The sequence below is a fragment of the Nelumbo lutea genome, chromosome 6, assembly GCF_056320005.1.
Source record: "Nelumbo lutea isolate HS-2025 chromosome 6, American lotus-T2T, whole genome shotgun sequence".
Lineage (NCBI taxonomy): Eukaryota > Viridiplantae > Streptophyta > Magnoliopsida > Proteales > Nelumbonaceae > Nelumbo > Nelumbo lutea.
Genome location: NC_142689.1, coordinates 42230541 through 42244962, shown reverse-complemented (window position 1 = coordinate 42244962; position 14422 = coordinate 42230541). Strand labels below are relative to the sequence as shown.

Sequence of the window (14422 nt, the reverse complement as noted above, 5' to 3'; positions counted from 1 at the left end):
ATTAGGTGTCATTTGACAAGTCTTTTTTAAAAGATCTTTTAGAAGATCTAACAACCAAAAGATGTAATGGGTTTTTACATAAAGATCTTGGTAGCCTACAGACCATTTGATTGGAGGCATGTCTTTCTGTGTGAAGACAAGACAAAAAAGTGAAAATACTCTATTTAGAGCTTCCCGAAAATATCCTAAAATAGGCTTCCTACGTCTTTACAGGGTGGAGTCTTTTAACAGCTAGATCTTCCCCAACCAAATGGGAAAAGACGAAAATACATACTACCAAGCTTCTAAACAACCGACAGCCCGCATGAAAAGACACACCAAAGAGGGCCTTAATTATTCAACTGCTCTTTACTTGTCGATCTATGTACATTGAGAATTTCAATAATTAGTCTTGATACTACAAAAGGGAAATTTTTCTACCAAGATAGAATCCTTTAATGTTATGTCTGGTTTGAAAGAAAAGGTAGGAATATAGGTTTCCATACCTTTCCTTTCCTTTCCCTGCCTTTTTCAAACCAAACACAACCTAAATGTGATATACTTGAATAGGGGAATTAAACAGGAGACAATCCCTAGAGACAAACAAATAAAATTCTTATCAAAAGACTTCAAAAAACTTAAACCTAATTCACCCCCTAGGTTAATTATCTGTTCAAGACATATATTAAAAGCCAACCAAGGTTCAAAATATAGAGAGGTAGAAGCTTACCATTGATTGCATCAATAGAGAAATACTCATTCCCTTATAGACAATAAGAAACATTTTAGGAGATATCCAAATTGTATTTAGAGAGAGAGAGAGAGGTTTCAAGTTCCATTATCATTTACGAGACTAACCAACTGGCTGACTTCGTGGCAAATCATGGCCATTATAGTTGTAATGATCAGCAGAATTTCTTCAATTAATTTGAAAGGATTAGGATTGAATACTTGTGGAATTTCACTACCCCGAAATGTTGTTAATGCTTGTTTTCTTGTTTGTAACTTTGTACCCAAAAAATAAGTTAAATGTTAAATACTGGGATTTAAGCCCTTGTTTGGTAACATTTATTTTAACTATTAAACATGTACGTGTATTTATACGTTGCAGTATCTTTAAAACAAAACTATTTATAATTCATTGACAGCTTTTGATCAATGATAAGTGGGTAATTTATGGACAGTTATAAGTGAACAGTTTCTGGACAGTTATAAGTGGGTAGTTTCTAAAATGAGAGTAAATAACATATATGCCCTCTTTATGCCCATTGTATGTTTAGACAAGAGGAGTAGAAAAATCCAAAATGAAGGAACATCCATTCTTTTGTAAGTAGTATAGGTTACTTATTTATTTAAATAAGTACTTAAAATAAGTGATGAAACAACACAATTAGTTGCAAATAAGTACTTATTGATATTTGACAAGAAAAGGAGCCAATTAGTGTTTATTTTTAAAATAAGAACTTAAAAAAGACAACCTGAGGGCTGCTTTATTCCAGTTTCTTGGAACAAAACTGTCGCCATCCTTTTTTAATCCTGCTGAGTGTCTTCTCCATTTGAGCTCCACAAAAACCAGTGATGTGCAACAGGTGATTCCAAGCAAGGAAGTCGTTCCATGAATCTCCTCTCTTTTTCTCCTTTTTTCCTTCATTTTGGGCAACTCTTTATGACTATAATTGTCATTTCCACAAATATAATTTCTTATTGATTAAGCAACCCAAAGCACTTAAAAATAATTAATTATAAAAATAAATACTTATTTTTCAAACCATTTATTGGCTAAACATAACCTAAAGACATGTCAATTTCTCTTCACACCTGAAACCTTTCTTATGATCTGGAAAGTATCGCCCAACCCATCAACAACACAGATATATGGACAAGAGTAAGCAGCCGGCTGTGATAGGATTAGGACCTCCAATCTTACTCTCCCCCCTGGTGATGGAGGAGGCCCCATCTACCCTTGCTGCCTTGCATTTGAGGTTTTGAGGACGTGGGTGGTGCCGTCGCAATGGTTGGACCACAACATTCATGCGAGTTTTTGTGGTATTTCATTGATGATGTTTGCTGAGTGCAGCAATGCGTTCGATGGTGTAAAGTAAACCTAGAAAAACCCCTCTCTCTCTCTCTCAATCCTTGAATTCATCCTAATGCCCTTCATAAGATTGTCTCCCACAACATCCTACCGAACATATCCACTGTATATTGAGAATATATTCCGATGATAATACCAGAAATGATGATGTCATCATCGACGGGAGTGGGCCGTCCGTCCAACCATCCTAGACTCCGACGTAAAGCGTTAAAAGTGGAGGATCAGAGGGTGCATACTCCTTGACTACTTGTTACCGACTCTTATTAGGTAGCTACTACCTTACCCAGCTTACTATACCTAGCCACTATCACTAGGGCCGGGGCCCCATCCCCACCCTATCCTCCATTCTCCATGCGTAGGGCTTCATTGTTGCTTGGTGATGGATGATACTGTTTGATTCAGACTAATTATTATACCAGAAGTCCCAAGCGAAGACATCCATGAAAGTGAATGATGATCAGGGCACCCTTGACCATTCAGATGGTATCATATGAAGGGGGTATAGTAAATAAATTAGCTTTCACGTACAATGAGTCGATGACGAGTCATACCGGCCCACAGCCCATGAATCATTCTTTGAACCTCATTATCAGTACAACAACAATCATACAATTTTTACTCCCAATTCGTAAAATGTCAGTTGGCTAAGATTTCACTTTGCATCCGACTTTCCTTTGGGGGAGGGGGGGGGGGGGGGGCAATTTTTGCAGCATCAGAGATCATGAGTCTCAGACTCTCAGGTGCAAGCTTTTGAATAGAAAAACAGACTTTTGGTAATTGTTGAGAGAAGAGAGGAGGGTATATAAGTATATTGATTGGACGATTACAATTATTTGATGGAATCATTTCTTTTGACATTGGTGGGAAATCGACGAATATGACTGGGCCCACCTCCTTATCATATGGGCCATATGTATACTATTCCATTTATAGTCCACATGTTCAGACTACACACATCTATTGTGTGGGTGGGAGTGGGGGGACCAATGAAGCATATATATATATACACAACACATCCATTCACAAACGCTTCTGCTTTTTATTTTTATTTTTATTTTCCAACTTGTGATAATCCTCTTGCTTAATCGATTGTGGCTCTGCCCCCATCCAATTCCAATTCCAACTTCCCAAGCTTACTTTTCCTTTCTTAACACTCTGATTTTCATCTTTGTTTTCCCCCTTTTTTTTGTCATTTCTGGTAAAAAAAGCTTTATGGGGAGTTTCATTTCTTTTGTCTTCTTATTGAATAGTACTAGTTAGAGGAATTTCTCCATATTTAAGGTTGCACATGAAAATTTCAAGCCACAATAATCAATACCATATGGGACCATCGATCCCTCCTAATATACGCAACCTGGGTGCTGTGGTGGGGTCTAGTCTAGCTCTCTGTTGGGTTGACAGTTAAATTGTTGGAACTCGAACTAAAAAATCCAGTGAGAAAAGAGGTTTGGTCTCTGTTTACTTTCAGTTTCAGAGAAATCACTCTACTCCTTACTTTTGTTTGGTTGTCCTTTGGTGGGTTTAGGATTCAGAGCTCCAATATTTTATCAATTAAAGTCATCTCCATAGATGGATGTACATGTAAATAGAATCTCCTTGAAATTAATTTGAGGAGAGGAACCTTCCAGCATCGTAACGATTGCAAACTTATGGATTGGATTGCCAAATATAAACGACAGAAGGAAATACACCCATTTCTTTCTATTTGGAACAGACACCCCATTCTTTCACTTTCACTCCTCCAACTCCAAGGCCCAAGGCCCAAGGCCCAAGACCAAGGGAGGGTAGTAAATTAGTATTACTGTCTCCTAACATTTGAGATTACACTAATTGATCTTGGACTGGTATAACTGTATACGAGTCTTGAGTGCCTGGCCCACCATAAGAAGGGCCCACCAGCCCAGTTTGCCAAGTACCATTTTCATCATCATTTACACCTACCCCACCAAACCCATTCAATCTGAGCCATCCACTACCAATTAAGATGAAGATGATGGCCCCACCCCACCATTGAAGGAGGATGATGATTGATGGAGGGTGAGGGACCCACACACTGACATTCCAATCTCCAACTGTAAAAACATGCTAAAATGTACAACTTACTGTGAAAGTTGAGGCTTTGTATGCCTGTTTCTTTCCTTTTTACCCCGTCCGGCGTCTCCGCCTCCTAAGGGAGCCTGCCTGAACTTCTTTATAAAGTAGCTACTGCTACGTCTGCTACCGCTTCTGCAGACTGCACTTACCGTACACGAGTTATGATGCCCACCAAAAGCAAAGAAAGAAGGGGAGAGGGGTGGGGGTGTGCAATACGCACTACCTGTTCGAGCGACTGAGGCATACGCCCATACCCAAATAATGCTCATTAAAATAATGGGTTAATATTGCGTTACGTGAGTAGTAAGGCAGGCAGAGAGGCTGTTCTCTGGTTCTCTTTTACAATTCATACCGTGATGTACGCACCATGCGTATGGAATCTATGATCATACCCAAAAAAAAATAAAAACCAGGGGAGAAAAGCCAACGCAAGTGCCGTCAGCATGCTAATGCTATTATTGGAGTTGTGGTTTATAGCGTTCTGCTGTTACAGGCAAAAGAGTTCGATGAGAAAACTAGAAAGGCAATCGGCGGAGAGAGAGATAGAGTGACAGGACCACTTTGTTTAAAAATAAAGAGAGAGAGAGAGAATGGAGAGAGAAAGAGGAGAGAGAATAGAGAGAGAGAGGGAGAAGGCGGTCCCTTCTGAAATACACGAGAGGGGAAAAGATGAGTTCTTTAATAGGGGTTTTAATTGGTATTGGTTGGAAACACTGGACCACCTCATCTCGCCTCCTCTCCAGTCTCCACTTATAGAACACTTTGCACTACCCAGCATCTATTCCTCTAATCCTCTTCTCTTTCTCTCTCCCAAGGCTCTCTGAAAAGCTTTACATGATCAGTATTATGATCAGAAGTTCTGAACCAAACAGAGCAAATAGGAGAGGCCCAGGAACCAGCCTTAAAAGCCAGTTAACTTGCGAAAGAGTTTTGGGGATTCGAGATTATCAATCAGATCGATCATCAATGTATTCTCTGAAACTCTTTTTTTTTCTATTCGCTTATGATCTTTTTCTTTTGTTTGGACTGGTGAGAGTTAAGACTTAAGACTTGAGAAAGATGTATCATATATGAAGTTGGGCTGGAGCTCATGTGAAGCGAGAAAGCATTAAGTCATCTGGCGGCTGTAGTTTTGTGAAGCGGGAAAAGGACGATCATCTTTTCTGCATTGGCTGTTTCTGTGATATCTGATATGCTACCTGCTTGAAAAACCAGGATAGGGCCAGAGTGGTTACTGTTCCATTATTTAAATATATTAATACATTTCATTTTCGTTTTGAATTTACGGTTAATTTCTTTGTTCTTAATAATTTGTTGGGTATGAACCATAGACCGTAGAGAGAGAGAAGATTTGATTTCTGATAAAGCCTATTTATTTTGATGTATTTATACCATGGAGCATTGACCCACACCATGGGCTAAGGAGGGATAGAAAGAAAATCCTGGCTTGGTGGTCATCATCAGCTCTATGGCTCTATCTGGTACTATTTCCGAGTAGATACCTCTTACCTTCCTAGGTTGGTTTTGTTTGCCTATGTTATTTTTATTTGGAGAGAGTCTCGGACAGAAAAGCCCCAGTACGCCTTCTTCTCCCACTCCCCCCTCGCTCTCCCACTCCCCCCTCGCTTTTCCTCCTCCTCCTCCACCACCACCACCACTACCAACAACACCCACCATATCTGGCGACCGTTAATGCATCAAAACAATCTTATCTTCTACAACCGGTAAGGGCTCTTTCTCAAAGCAGTCTTCGCTGGTTCGTTACAGTTTTACATGATTCTTCATCGTTCAACCAGAAACACATGCACGCTGGCATAGACAAAGCACATAAGAAAAATGAAAATTTGAAATCTGTTTTAGTTTTTTGAACCGAAGGTGTACGCTTTTTTTCTTTATTTTTTTCCTTTCTGTAAAAAAAGTAAAGTTGATGATACTGTTTTTTTTATAGACGGTGTTTTTAATTTTCATGGCGAGTAACGAGTTTTCTTTTAGGGTTTTAGGGGGGTCGGTTTAGGAATTAAGGAGTGAGATTTGATGGTATTTCGATTGCAGAATAATTCGCATCGTCATCATCAAAAACAGATGCAGAAGCCGCAGCATACACAACAACAAGAATAGGTAGAAGAAGAATTTTTCTTGTATGGCTGGTGAATCCCCACAAGAGAAATCTAGAAACCTAGTTTCTTCAGCTGGTTTTGCCTACTTGGATGCCTCATCTAATGAAAAGCCAACAATTCATAGTCATCTCATGAACCAGATGCAAAGCTTTGAATCAAATCCAGAGCTTTTCAACTTGACTACGGGCATAGATATGTTAGGATTTCCTTCCAAGAACCTTCAGGAGAGAGAGAACAACTTAGTTATGTGGAAAGGGTTATTCATAAAACCTGAAAACCAAGCATCATCTTCTTCGAAGACGATTACTGGACCTGCGAGCGATTTCTATCAAGCTGAGTTCAATAAACCCGATTTCTCCGGTGGGTTCTCAGAGACAACGGGTGAAAATCTGATGGTTGCACCTGAATCGGGTTGGCAAGATAACAGGTTACTTGTGGACGATTCCTCTTTGAGGTGTGTTTTTCCGTGTGAAGCTAACGAGCGACCCAGTCAAGGGCTCTCGCTCTCTCTTTCTTCAACCAGGCCTTCTGGTATCGGATTGCAGTCGTTCGAGATGAGAGAGTCAATTCATCATCATCAACTGCGACAATCAAATGATATTAGGTATGTTTCATTGAACTCCAGAGATGGGTTCTTTGAAAAATCTGCAAATCTTCAACAGCAACAGCAAATCCTGCAAGATGGTTATTTTGGAAAAGCTGCAAATATTCACCAGGTCCACTTTCAGCTCAAGAATTCAAAGTACTTAGCAGCTGCTCAGAAGCTTTTGAACGAGATCTGCAGCCTCGGATCAAGGCAAACTGATCCATCCAAACAGAAGCTCCATAAGTCCAATCAATGGGAGGACGAGAATGGCTGTCCTTCACAGAAACAACCTTTGCACAATCTTGACCTACTCGAATTACAGAAAAGAAAAGCCAAACTGCTTTCCATGCTCGAGGAGGTATATTTGATTTTTATTTTCATTCCACTCCAACTAGAGCTCCTTGCATTCTCCACCTTTCAGTCTTTACCACGCAAAATACACCTCGAAAATGACCATTCTATAAAATTTGAAATAGTGGAAACCAAACTCTACCTTTCCTGGGTGGTCTCGATTGATTGAGTATGGAGACTTCAATCTTGAACCAATTAAAGGCCTTCCCATCAATGCCCACATCATGACAATTCAGAAATTTCATCCCATCATTTAATTTTGGAAATCTCTATTCCTTAACTCTCTTTACATGGCATCTCGGCTTACTGTAATTCTTAATTTGTCATTATTCTTCCTGATTTTCTTTATTTATTTTTCCCCCTGGTGAACAGGAGAATTGAGTGAAACTCTCCGACATTCTTCCTTTTCTTTCTTTCTCTTCCTATCCCTCATCTCTCTGTCTCTCCTTTTTTGTTCTCATTAATTAGGTGGATAGAAGATACAGGCAATACTGTGATCAGATGAAGGCCGTCGTATCATCATTTGAAGCAGTGGCCGGCACGGGAGCTGCAAAAGTCTACTCCGCGTTAGCGTCAAAAGCCATGTCGAAGCATTTTAGGTCCCTAAGAGATGCGATTGCTGGTCAGATTAAAGCCACCAAGAAGGCGATGGGAGAGAAGGACCCAGTTGCACCGGGAACGACGAGGGGCGAGACGCCAAGGCTCAGGCTTCTCGACCAAACCCTTAGACAACAAAGAGCTTTTCAGCAGATGAGCATGATGGAGAGTCATCCCTGGAGACCACAAAGAGGCCTCCCTGAGCGTTCAGTGTCTCTACTTCGAGCTTGGCTGTTCGAACACTTCCTTCACCCGTAACTCTCTCTCTCTCTCTCTCTCTCTCTCTCTCTCTCTCTCTCCATGCTAGCTTTCTTTCAGTGGGTAGGCAGGAAAGGGGAAAAACACTACAAACAATCACAGTACTTATTGAAGTGTCTCTATGTTGTAGACATTATCTCACAAACCCAGCCTATTGGCTGCTTCCATCCATCATTATTGAACTGCCAAGATATATCTTTCTTATATTTTTTTCTATGATCTTCTTGTGGTTTTCTCTGATTTATGAAGAGGTCTAATTACAACGCCCTCCCCCACCGATTTTTGTTCCTTTCGATGGATTTGAAGTCCTTTGTGGATCTTAATCATGTCCTCATGGCGGTTTCAGAATATATATACTCAATGCTGTAATTCTGGTGAAACTTCGTAGGTATCCAAGCGATGTGGATAAACACATTTTAGCCCGCCAAACTGGTCTCTCAAGAAGCCAGGTACGTCTCCATGTCTCAAATTTATTTATATACATATTTTTTCATCCATGAAAATTCTTTCTCTCAATGGAGGTTTGTATATCTTATTGGGATCGACCAACCACGATTTATAATATTCATATGTTATGATAATCATCCCTTGTTGTCTTATATTTACGTATTGATCTTCTTCCACAGGTATCCAATTGGTTCATTAATGCAAGGGTCAGGCTGTGGAAACCAATGGTGGAGGAGATGTACTTAGAAGAAGTGAAAGAGCAAGACAACATGGCCTCCTCAGATGGGGGTTCAAGTCATGGTGGGGACAACGGCCGGCCAAACCAAAGCCACAAGTCCAATCAAAATGCTCAACCCCACTCGGAGGATCACAAACCCACACATGACCAACTTGTCCGAGCCGACTCTGAGTCTCTTTCCTCCATCATCAACAACCCAGATAAAAATGATCATAGTAAAACCGGTAGAAATAACCACAACCACCATCACCGCCATGAACAACAACAACTCCAGCAGCAGCTGCGGCAGCAACAACAACAGCTGGGGAGAGTAGCCGAGCCATTTGGTGCCATCGATTTGGATTTCTCAGCTTACAACCAACACACCGCTAGCACTGTCTCTTTCACAAATGACGGTATCCAGCAGAACCTCGGTAATGGTGTGTCTCTAACATTGGGACTGCAACAGCACGGAGGAAGCGGTGTAAACCTATCATCCTTCTCACCAGCATCGCACAACTCTCTTTTCTTCACCAGAGACCACATTGAAGACTGTCAATCAATTCAGTACTCAATGTCGTTAGATGGAGAGGGACAAACTTTACCGTATAGGAACTTAATGGGAGCGCAATTGCTCCATGACTTGGCCGGATAAAGGAAGAGTTCTATTGGTTTGGTCTCGTGAGACCTGTCGACGTTCTTGTCAAAGAATATTATTGATGGCAGTAGATACGTACATGGATATATTGATACATATTCCATACATACATAAAATATATAGGATATTGATCCATGTCTATGATATATATACATACATCCATGGTTACTTTGCATTTTCAGGGGAGTGGTAATTTTCCGTCTTATCGTGGAATGTGTAGAATACTTATAGCTTGTTGAGTTGGTTGGCTGGATTTACATATAGCCACTGATTGATACAACAATATACAGATACTTCTCCTGTTTCTGTTGCATTGGAAGCTGCTGTTGAATTGAACCCATGACATCTACTCATAGGTAAGCAATCTCTCTCTCTCTCTCTCTCTCTCTCTCTCTCTCTCTCTCTCTCTCTCTCTCTCTCTCCACATCCCAATTTAACTGACTAATTCACTTGTGGCTCTAGTTTAACCTAGCTACTAATTTCCTGTGATATTTTTTTCCTTTTTCTCTTGCTTTTTGTTTTTTTTTTCTTGAGGGGGGGGGGGGTTAGAACTTAATCTTCAAAAATATCATTAATTAATTCTAGATACATGAGTTATGAGAAAAAACAAGGATCTACAGGATTAGAGAGGCAGCTAACTTGTCGGCAACTTGATTTGTCTGTTGGAAAGTTTATATAAAATCAGACTTATACTAGACCAAGCAAGCATGAGAAAAGGCAATTAATTAATTAATTAATTAATCTAATGGTTGACAATGAAATATATGCAGTCGTCAAGATGAGTCAGATTGGAGATTATGGCCTTAAGTCGTCATAGAAACTATAAAAAGTTGTTAAGCCAAACTTGCCATCGTGTTCGGTGTTGCCTAATCACCATTTGCTAATCTATTCTTTCTGTAACTGATTTTCTCACATTATGCCTAAGAAACTTGATGGTTTATGCTGTCTATTTTTTGCCCATCCAAATCCAAATGTTCCTTTAATTTATGTTTAATACAGAAAATTGTTGCAAATCTTATTAGACAAATTTGAGAAAATAGTTTTATCACACTTCAACCAGAAAAGTATTTAGTTGGGACAATAATTATGACATTTAAGGTTTTTTTTTTTTTTCTTTCCGGTAGCATTCACATTTATGTTTGCAAAATAAACTTGCAGTTGAAATATTTCGTGATTTGTTGGTTATTAATTAGACTGATTTTGGTCAAGAAAATAAAGCATTCCTAGCTTTTGTACATAAAAAATATCAATCTTTAATTTTCTTCTTCATTTCATTTTGGTTACATCATACATGCACAAATGAACTTGTTGGGTTCTTTAAAGCCTTGACTTTAACAAAGTGTGGTAAACTTATAATAAGATAGCAAAAGAAGTTGAGATTGTTCAAGAATGTCTTGATGGAGAAAAATACTGGACATTATTTAATTATTTGATTAAAAGAATAACCAGATTTTGATTTTCACAAGTTAGAAATAATTTGAAAATTAATTTTAAAGCATATGGATATTGATCTATATGTTAATAGTTTTGTCTTTATAAATATAAATTTCTATTATCTCTTAGTTTGATATTATAATTGTGAAGAGTTATATCTTGTTCTCATTATTATCTGCATAGCTAGCACACAAGGAAAAGTTAGTTGGAAAACCCTTTTGTAAAATAGTTTTTCTTTAAAGAAAAGAAAAAAAAGTATTTATAATCTTGAAGATAGCCTAAGAGGGAGAGCATGTAACTTGATCCCGCCTATCTCCCGTTCCTCTTTAGATTTGCGTTTATTTTTCTTTCCTTTACTATCACCCATTCTTGATTTTGGCCATCCTTTTCCTTTGATGTAGCTTCTTTGTCTAGTCTCTTTCAATTGTGATTGATTATTCTAACATAAGTGGCCTCATGTCCTTGATTCCTTGTTTGTTTCACACCTTATAGACACTCTTTGTTCTATTTTGACAAGATTTTTCTATTCGTTTTCGAACAGATTCACCAACTCTCCTCCAATCATCTATATTTATTTAACTTTTCCCCTTCCACCATCTAAATTTTAACCATACCATCCCAGCATCTTGACCTTATTATAGGTTGTGTAGATTCCATCCTTGCTCCACCACACTTAGCTGATCCATCTAAATCTATCGTTTCTTGATCCTTAATAGACCTTACTATCTCAACTTCGTTTGCACTTGTATACATTCTTCCGTACCATTATTTTCTTGATCATTATTCTCCATTTTGTCTTCTTTCACTTCTTCAATATATATTTGGTGTATTAGCAGACTTCATAGAAGCAATATTCAAAATTTTGATACGATATACCCCATATCGGGTGTAATGTATCGTATCTTGGCCCCCGATACACCTGTTTATAGGTGTTTTTGGGAATCCACTTTTTTAAATACTACTTATAAAAGAGCGAATGAGGAGATAAACAAAATAAGTATGATAAACTATCCATGTCAAATGGATCTTATTATTAAATAATAAAATATATAAAATTCTAGAAAAATATAAAAATTTGTCGATAATTTTGGATACATTTTATAATATTATATATCATCACATAAAAAGGTGTGATTAATGAGAATTATTTTCATTTAAAATTCTAGAAAATATAGAAATTTGTAGATAATTTTGGGTAGCATTCTATAGTTTTATATATTCATCATATCAAAAAGTGTGATTAATGAGATTTATTATCATTAATAATAGAGATGGGATAAAAAATAAAGAGTATTAATGTCTAACACATGACCCCACTAACCATGTCAAATGGTTCAATGATTTAATTAGTTAGGTCATTGTAGGCAAGTGGTTTGGTAGGGATGCAAACAGATCGGATCAGATTTGAATCAGGGTATACTCGACTTTGATTTGATCTGAAGATTTGATTCTCATAAATATTGATTCGAATCTGAATCTAATCAAGATGATGGATATCCAAATCTGATACCATCTGATTTAATTTAAAAATAATAAATTATTTAAAGGAAAAGAAAATATAATAGTTGAAATAAAGAAAAACAAAAATATAAATACTTTTTCAACTATTTTCATCATATAAGAAGTTTACAAAATGCAATATAAATAACATATTTATAAATAAATAATAAATAACATATATATTATATATAAATGATATATATATATATATATAATTGATTTGACCACAATATTAAAAACTGATATTCAAACAATATATTGGAATTGCATTTCCCCTTGGTAAATAAGCAACTTTTATTATCTCATGAATTAAATAATAATTAATAATAAATAAAAATATAGACTTTTTTATAAATTTTATAGAAAAATGTGAGCATGCATTAATATTATATATCCTTCATATAAAACAAAAATATATTTGAAAAATAAGAAATATTGTTAGTAAAGATAGAAATGGCTAAAATACAAAGAAAAAAAATGAATTAATGTTTTAATCATAGTCCATTTTCTTGGTTAAGTAGATTAATGGTTCAACTAGTAAGGTTATTTTGTTATTGACTATCATACATATATATATAGTAAGTGTGCACATGCTTTGCACATTACAATTCTATATGATGATAATGAAAGTAATAATGTATCAAAAAATTTCTATAAATATAGATTTTTTATTTTTTTATTATTAATCATATTTAGATTGCAAAATCCAAATATAATTACATAAACACCTCATCCAAATATATGATAATCAGTTCGAGTTGTGAAGTTGCAAGTATCATCGACAAGCCTACCTACTTGGTTAGATTCTTCTTTTTATAATGTTTTATCTTTTTAGTGTATCTTTTTTTTTCATTACCAAGAAATGTAAGATTTAAATATAGGCAATTGAATGAGGTGAAAAATAGTAGTTCAATTTACAATTTAAACCTCATAATTAAATAGGCACTAAATTCAAAAATGAGTATTTCAGTTAAAAGAAAGTTTCACAATCTTATTCATATTTTTAATAGTAGTGCAAATATAAAATTATAGATGTGTTTAATTTTTTCTATAATTTTTTTTTGTATTTGTATGTGTAAAAATAATTTTGATATTTCACATTTACTTTTTATTTAATGTGATAATTATATGATATTATACATGTGCTTGAATGTTATTTTTACAGCATTTATGCATTTTTTCATTTTTGTATTTTTATATTTTATTAATCATTTATTATTTATTTATGAAATTAAATGTTAATACGTTTGACCCAAAAGTTGAACTATTGATCTTTGCCAAACAGTAAAATAATTTCATTTTTTGTCAATTCTAAATTATGTATTTCATTTTCATTATCAATAAAAATAATTCTTGTTTATTACACTTATCTTTTTTAATTTGATTAATTAAAATATCATAAATGTGTCTATTATCAAGCTTATATTTAATTAAATAAATAAAAAGAAACTTCTGATATGAGCCTAAAAGGGGAAGAGATGGAGAAGAAGAAGAGGAGAAGAACAAATCGAATAGAATAGGGTTTCATATTCTTTATCAAGTGAGAGAATTGTCGCCCTTTATGTTTAATTCATAATGAAAACTAAAATTACAATACTACCCCTATATATAGAGACTTGAGAATAGAGATAAAAAACATTGATTTAAAGAAGAGAAAAGACTAAAATAACCCTAGAAAAAAGTTGTATTTTAAAACTCCCCCTCGAGTCGAAGCATATATATCATACAACTCCAATTTGTTGAAAAATGTATTTCATTTGAGCACCACTCAAGCCTTTGGTAAACAAATCAGCTAGTTGATCTTTAGACTTTACGTATGGGGTAATGATTTCTCCACTAACCACATTTTCTCTAACAATGTGATAATCCACCTTTATGTGTTTGGTCATCTCATTATACATTGGATTGGAAGAAATATGAATGGCTGCTTGGTTGTCACAAAATAACTTCATGGGGGTTATGACTCTTGTAATAATTGTTTCAACCACACCAACTCACATGTATTGTGGGCCATGGCTCTATACTTGGCCTCAACAATATTCATGGCCACCACATTCTGTTCTTGCTTTTCCAAGTAATCAATTTCCTA

General features: G+C 36.2%; 1 protein-coding gene across 3 annotated transcripts; it reads left to right on the top strand.

Annotated features, from left to right (window-relative positions):
• Nucleotides 1–4673: 4673 nt before the first annotated feature.
• Nucleotides 4674–9712, top strand: LOC148848753 (homeobox protein BEL1 homolog). Of its 3 annotated transcripts, none has more exons than XM_088951712.1 (5): nt 4674–5136; nt 6221–7229; nt 7691–8073; nt 8466–8526; nt 8704–9712. In XM_088951712.1, the coding sequence occupies exons 2-5, from the start codon at nt 6309–6311 to the stop codon at nt 9394–9396; spliced, it is 2058 nt and encodes a 685-aa protein (XP_088807838.1). In that variant the 5' UTR covers nt 4674–5136; nt 6221–6308; the 3' UTR covers nt 9397–9712. The 3 variants fall into 3 exon arrangements, with proteins under 3 accessions (XP_088807838.1, XP_088807836.1, XP_088807837.1); XM_088951710.1 differs by having other exon boundaries at nt 4884–5892; XM_088951711.1 differs by having other exon boundaries at nt 4957–5649.
• Nucleotides 9713–14422: the final 4710 nt, after the last annotated feature.

Bases quoted from the DNA above. Each gene is read 5' to 3' on its own strand.
- LOC148848753 (XM_088951712.1), top strand. From the start codon at position 6,309: ATGGCTGGTGAATCCCCACAAGAGAAATCTAGAAACCTAGTTTCTTCA. The intron at 7,230-7,690 runs GTATATTTGATT...CTCATTAATTAG, and splicing joins TGCTTTCCATGCTCGAGGAG to GTGGATAGAAGATACAGGCA. The intron at 8,527-8,703 runs GTACGTCTCCAT...CTTCTTCCACAG, and splicing joins CTGGTCTCTCAAGAAGCCAG to GTATCCAATTGGTTCATTAA.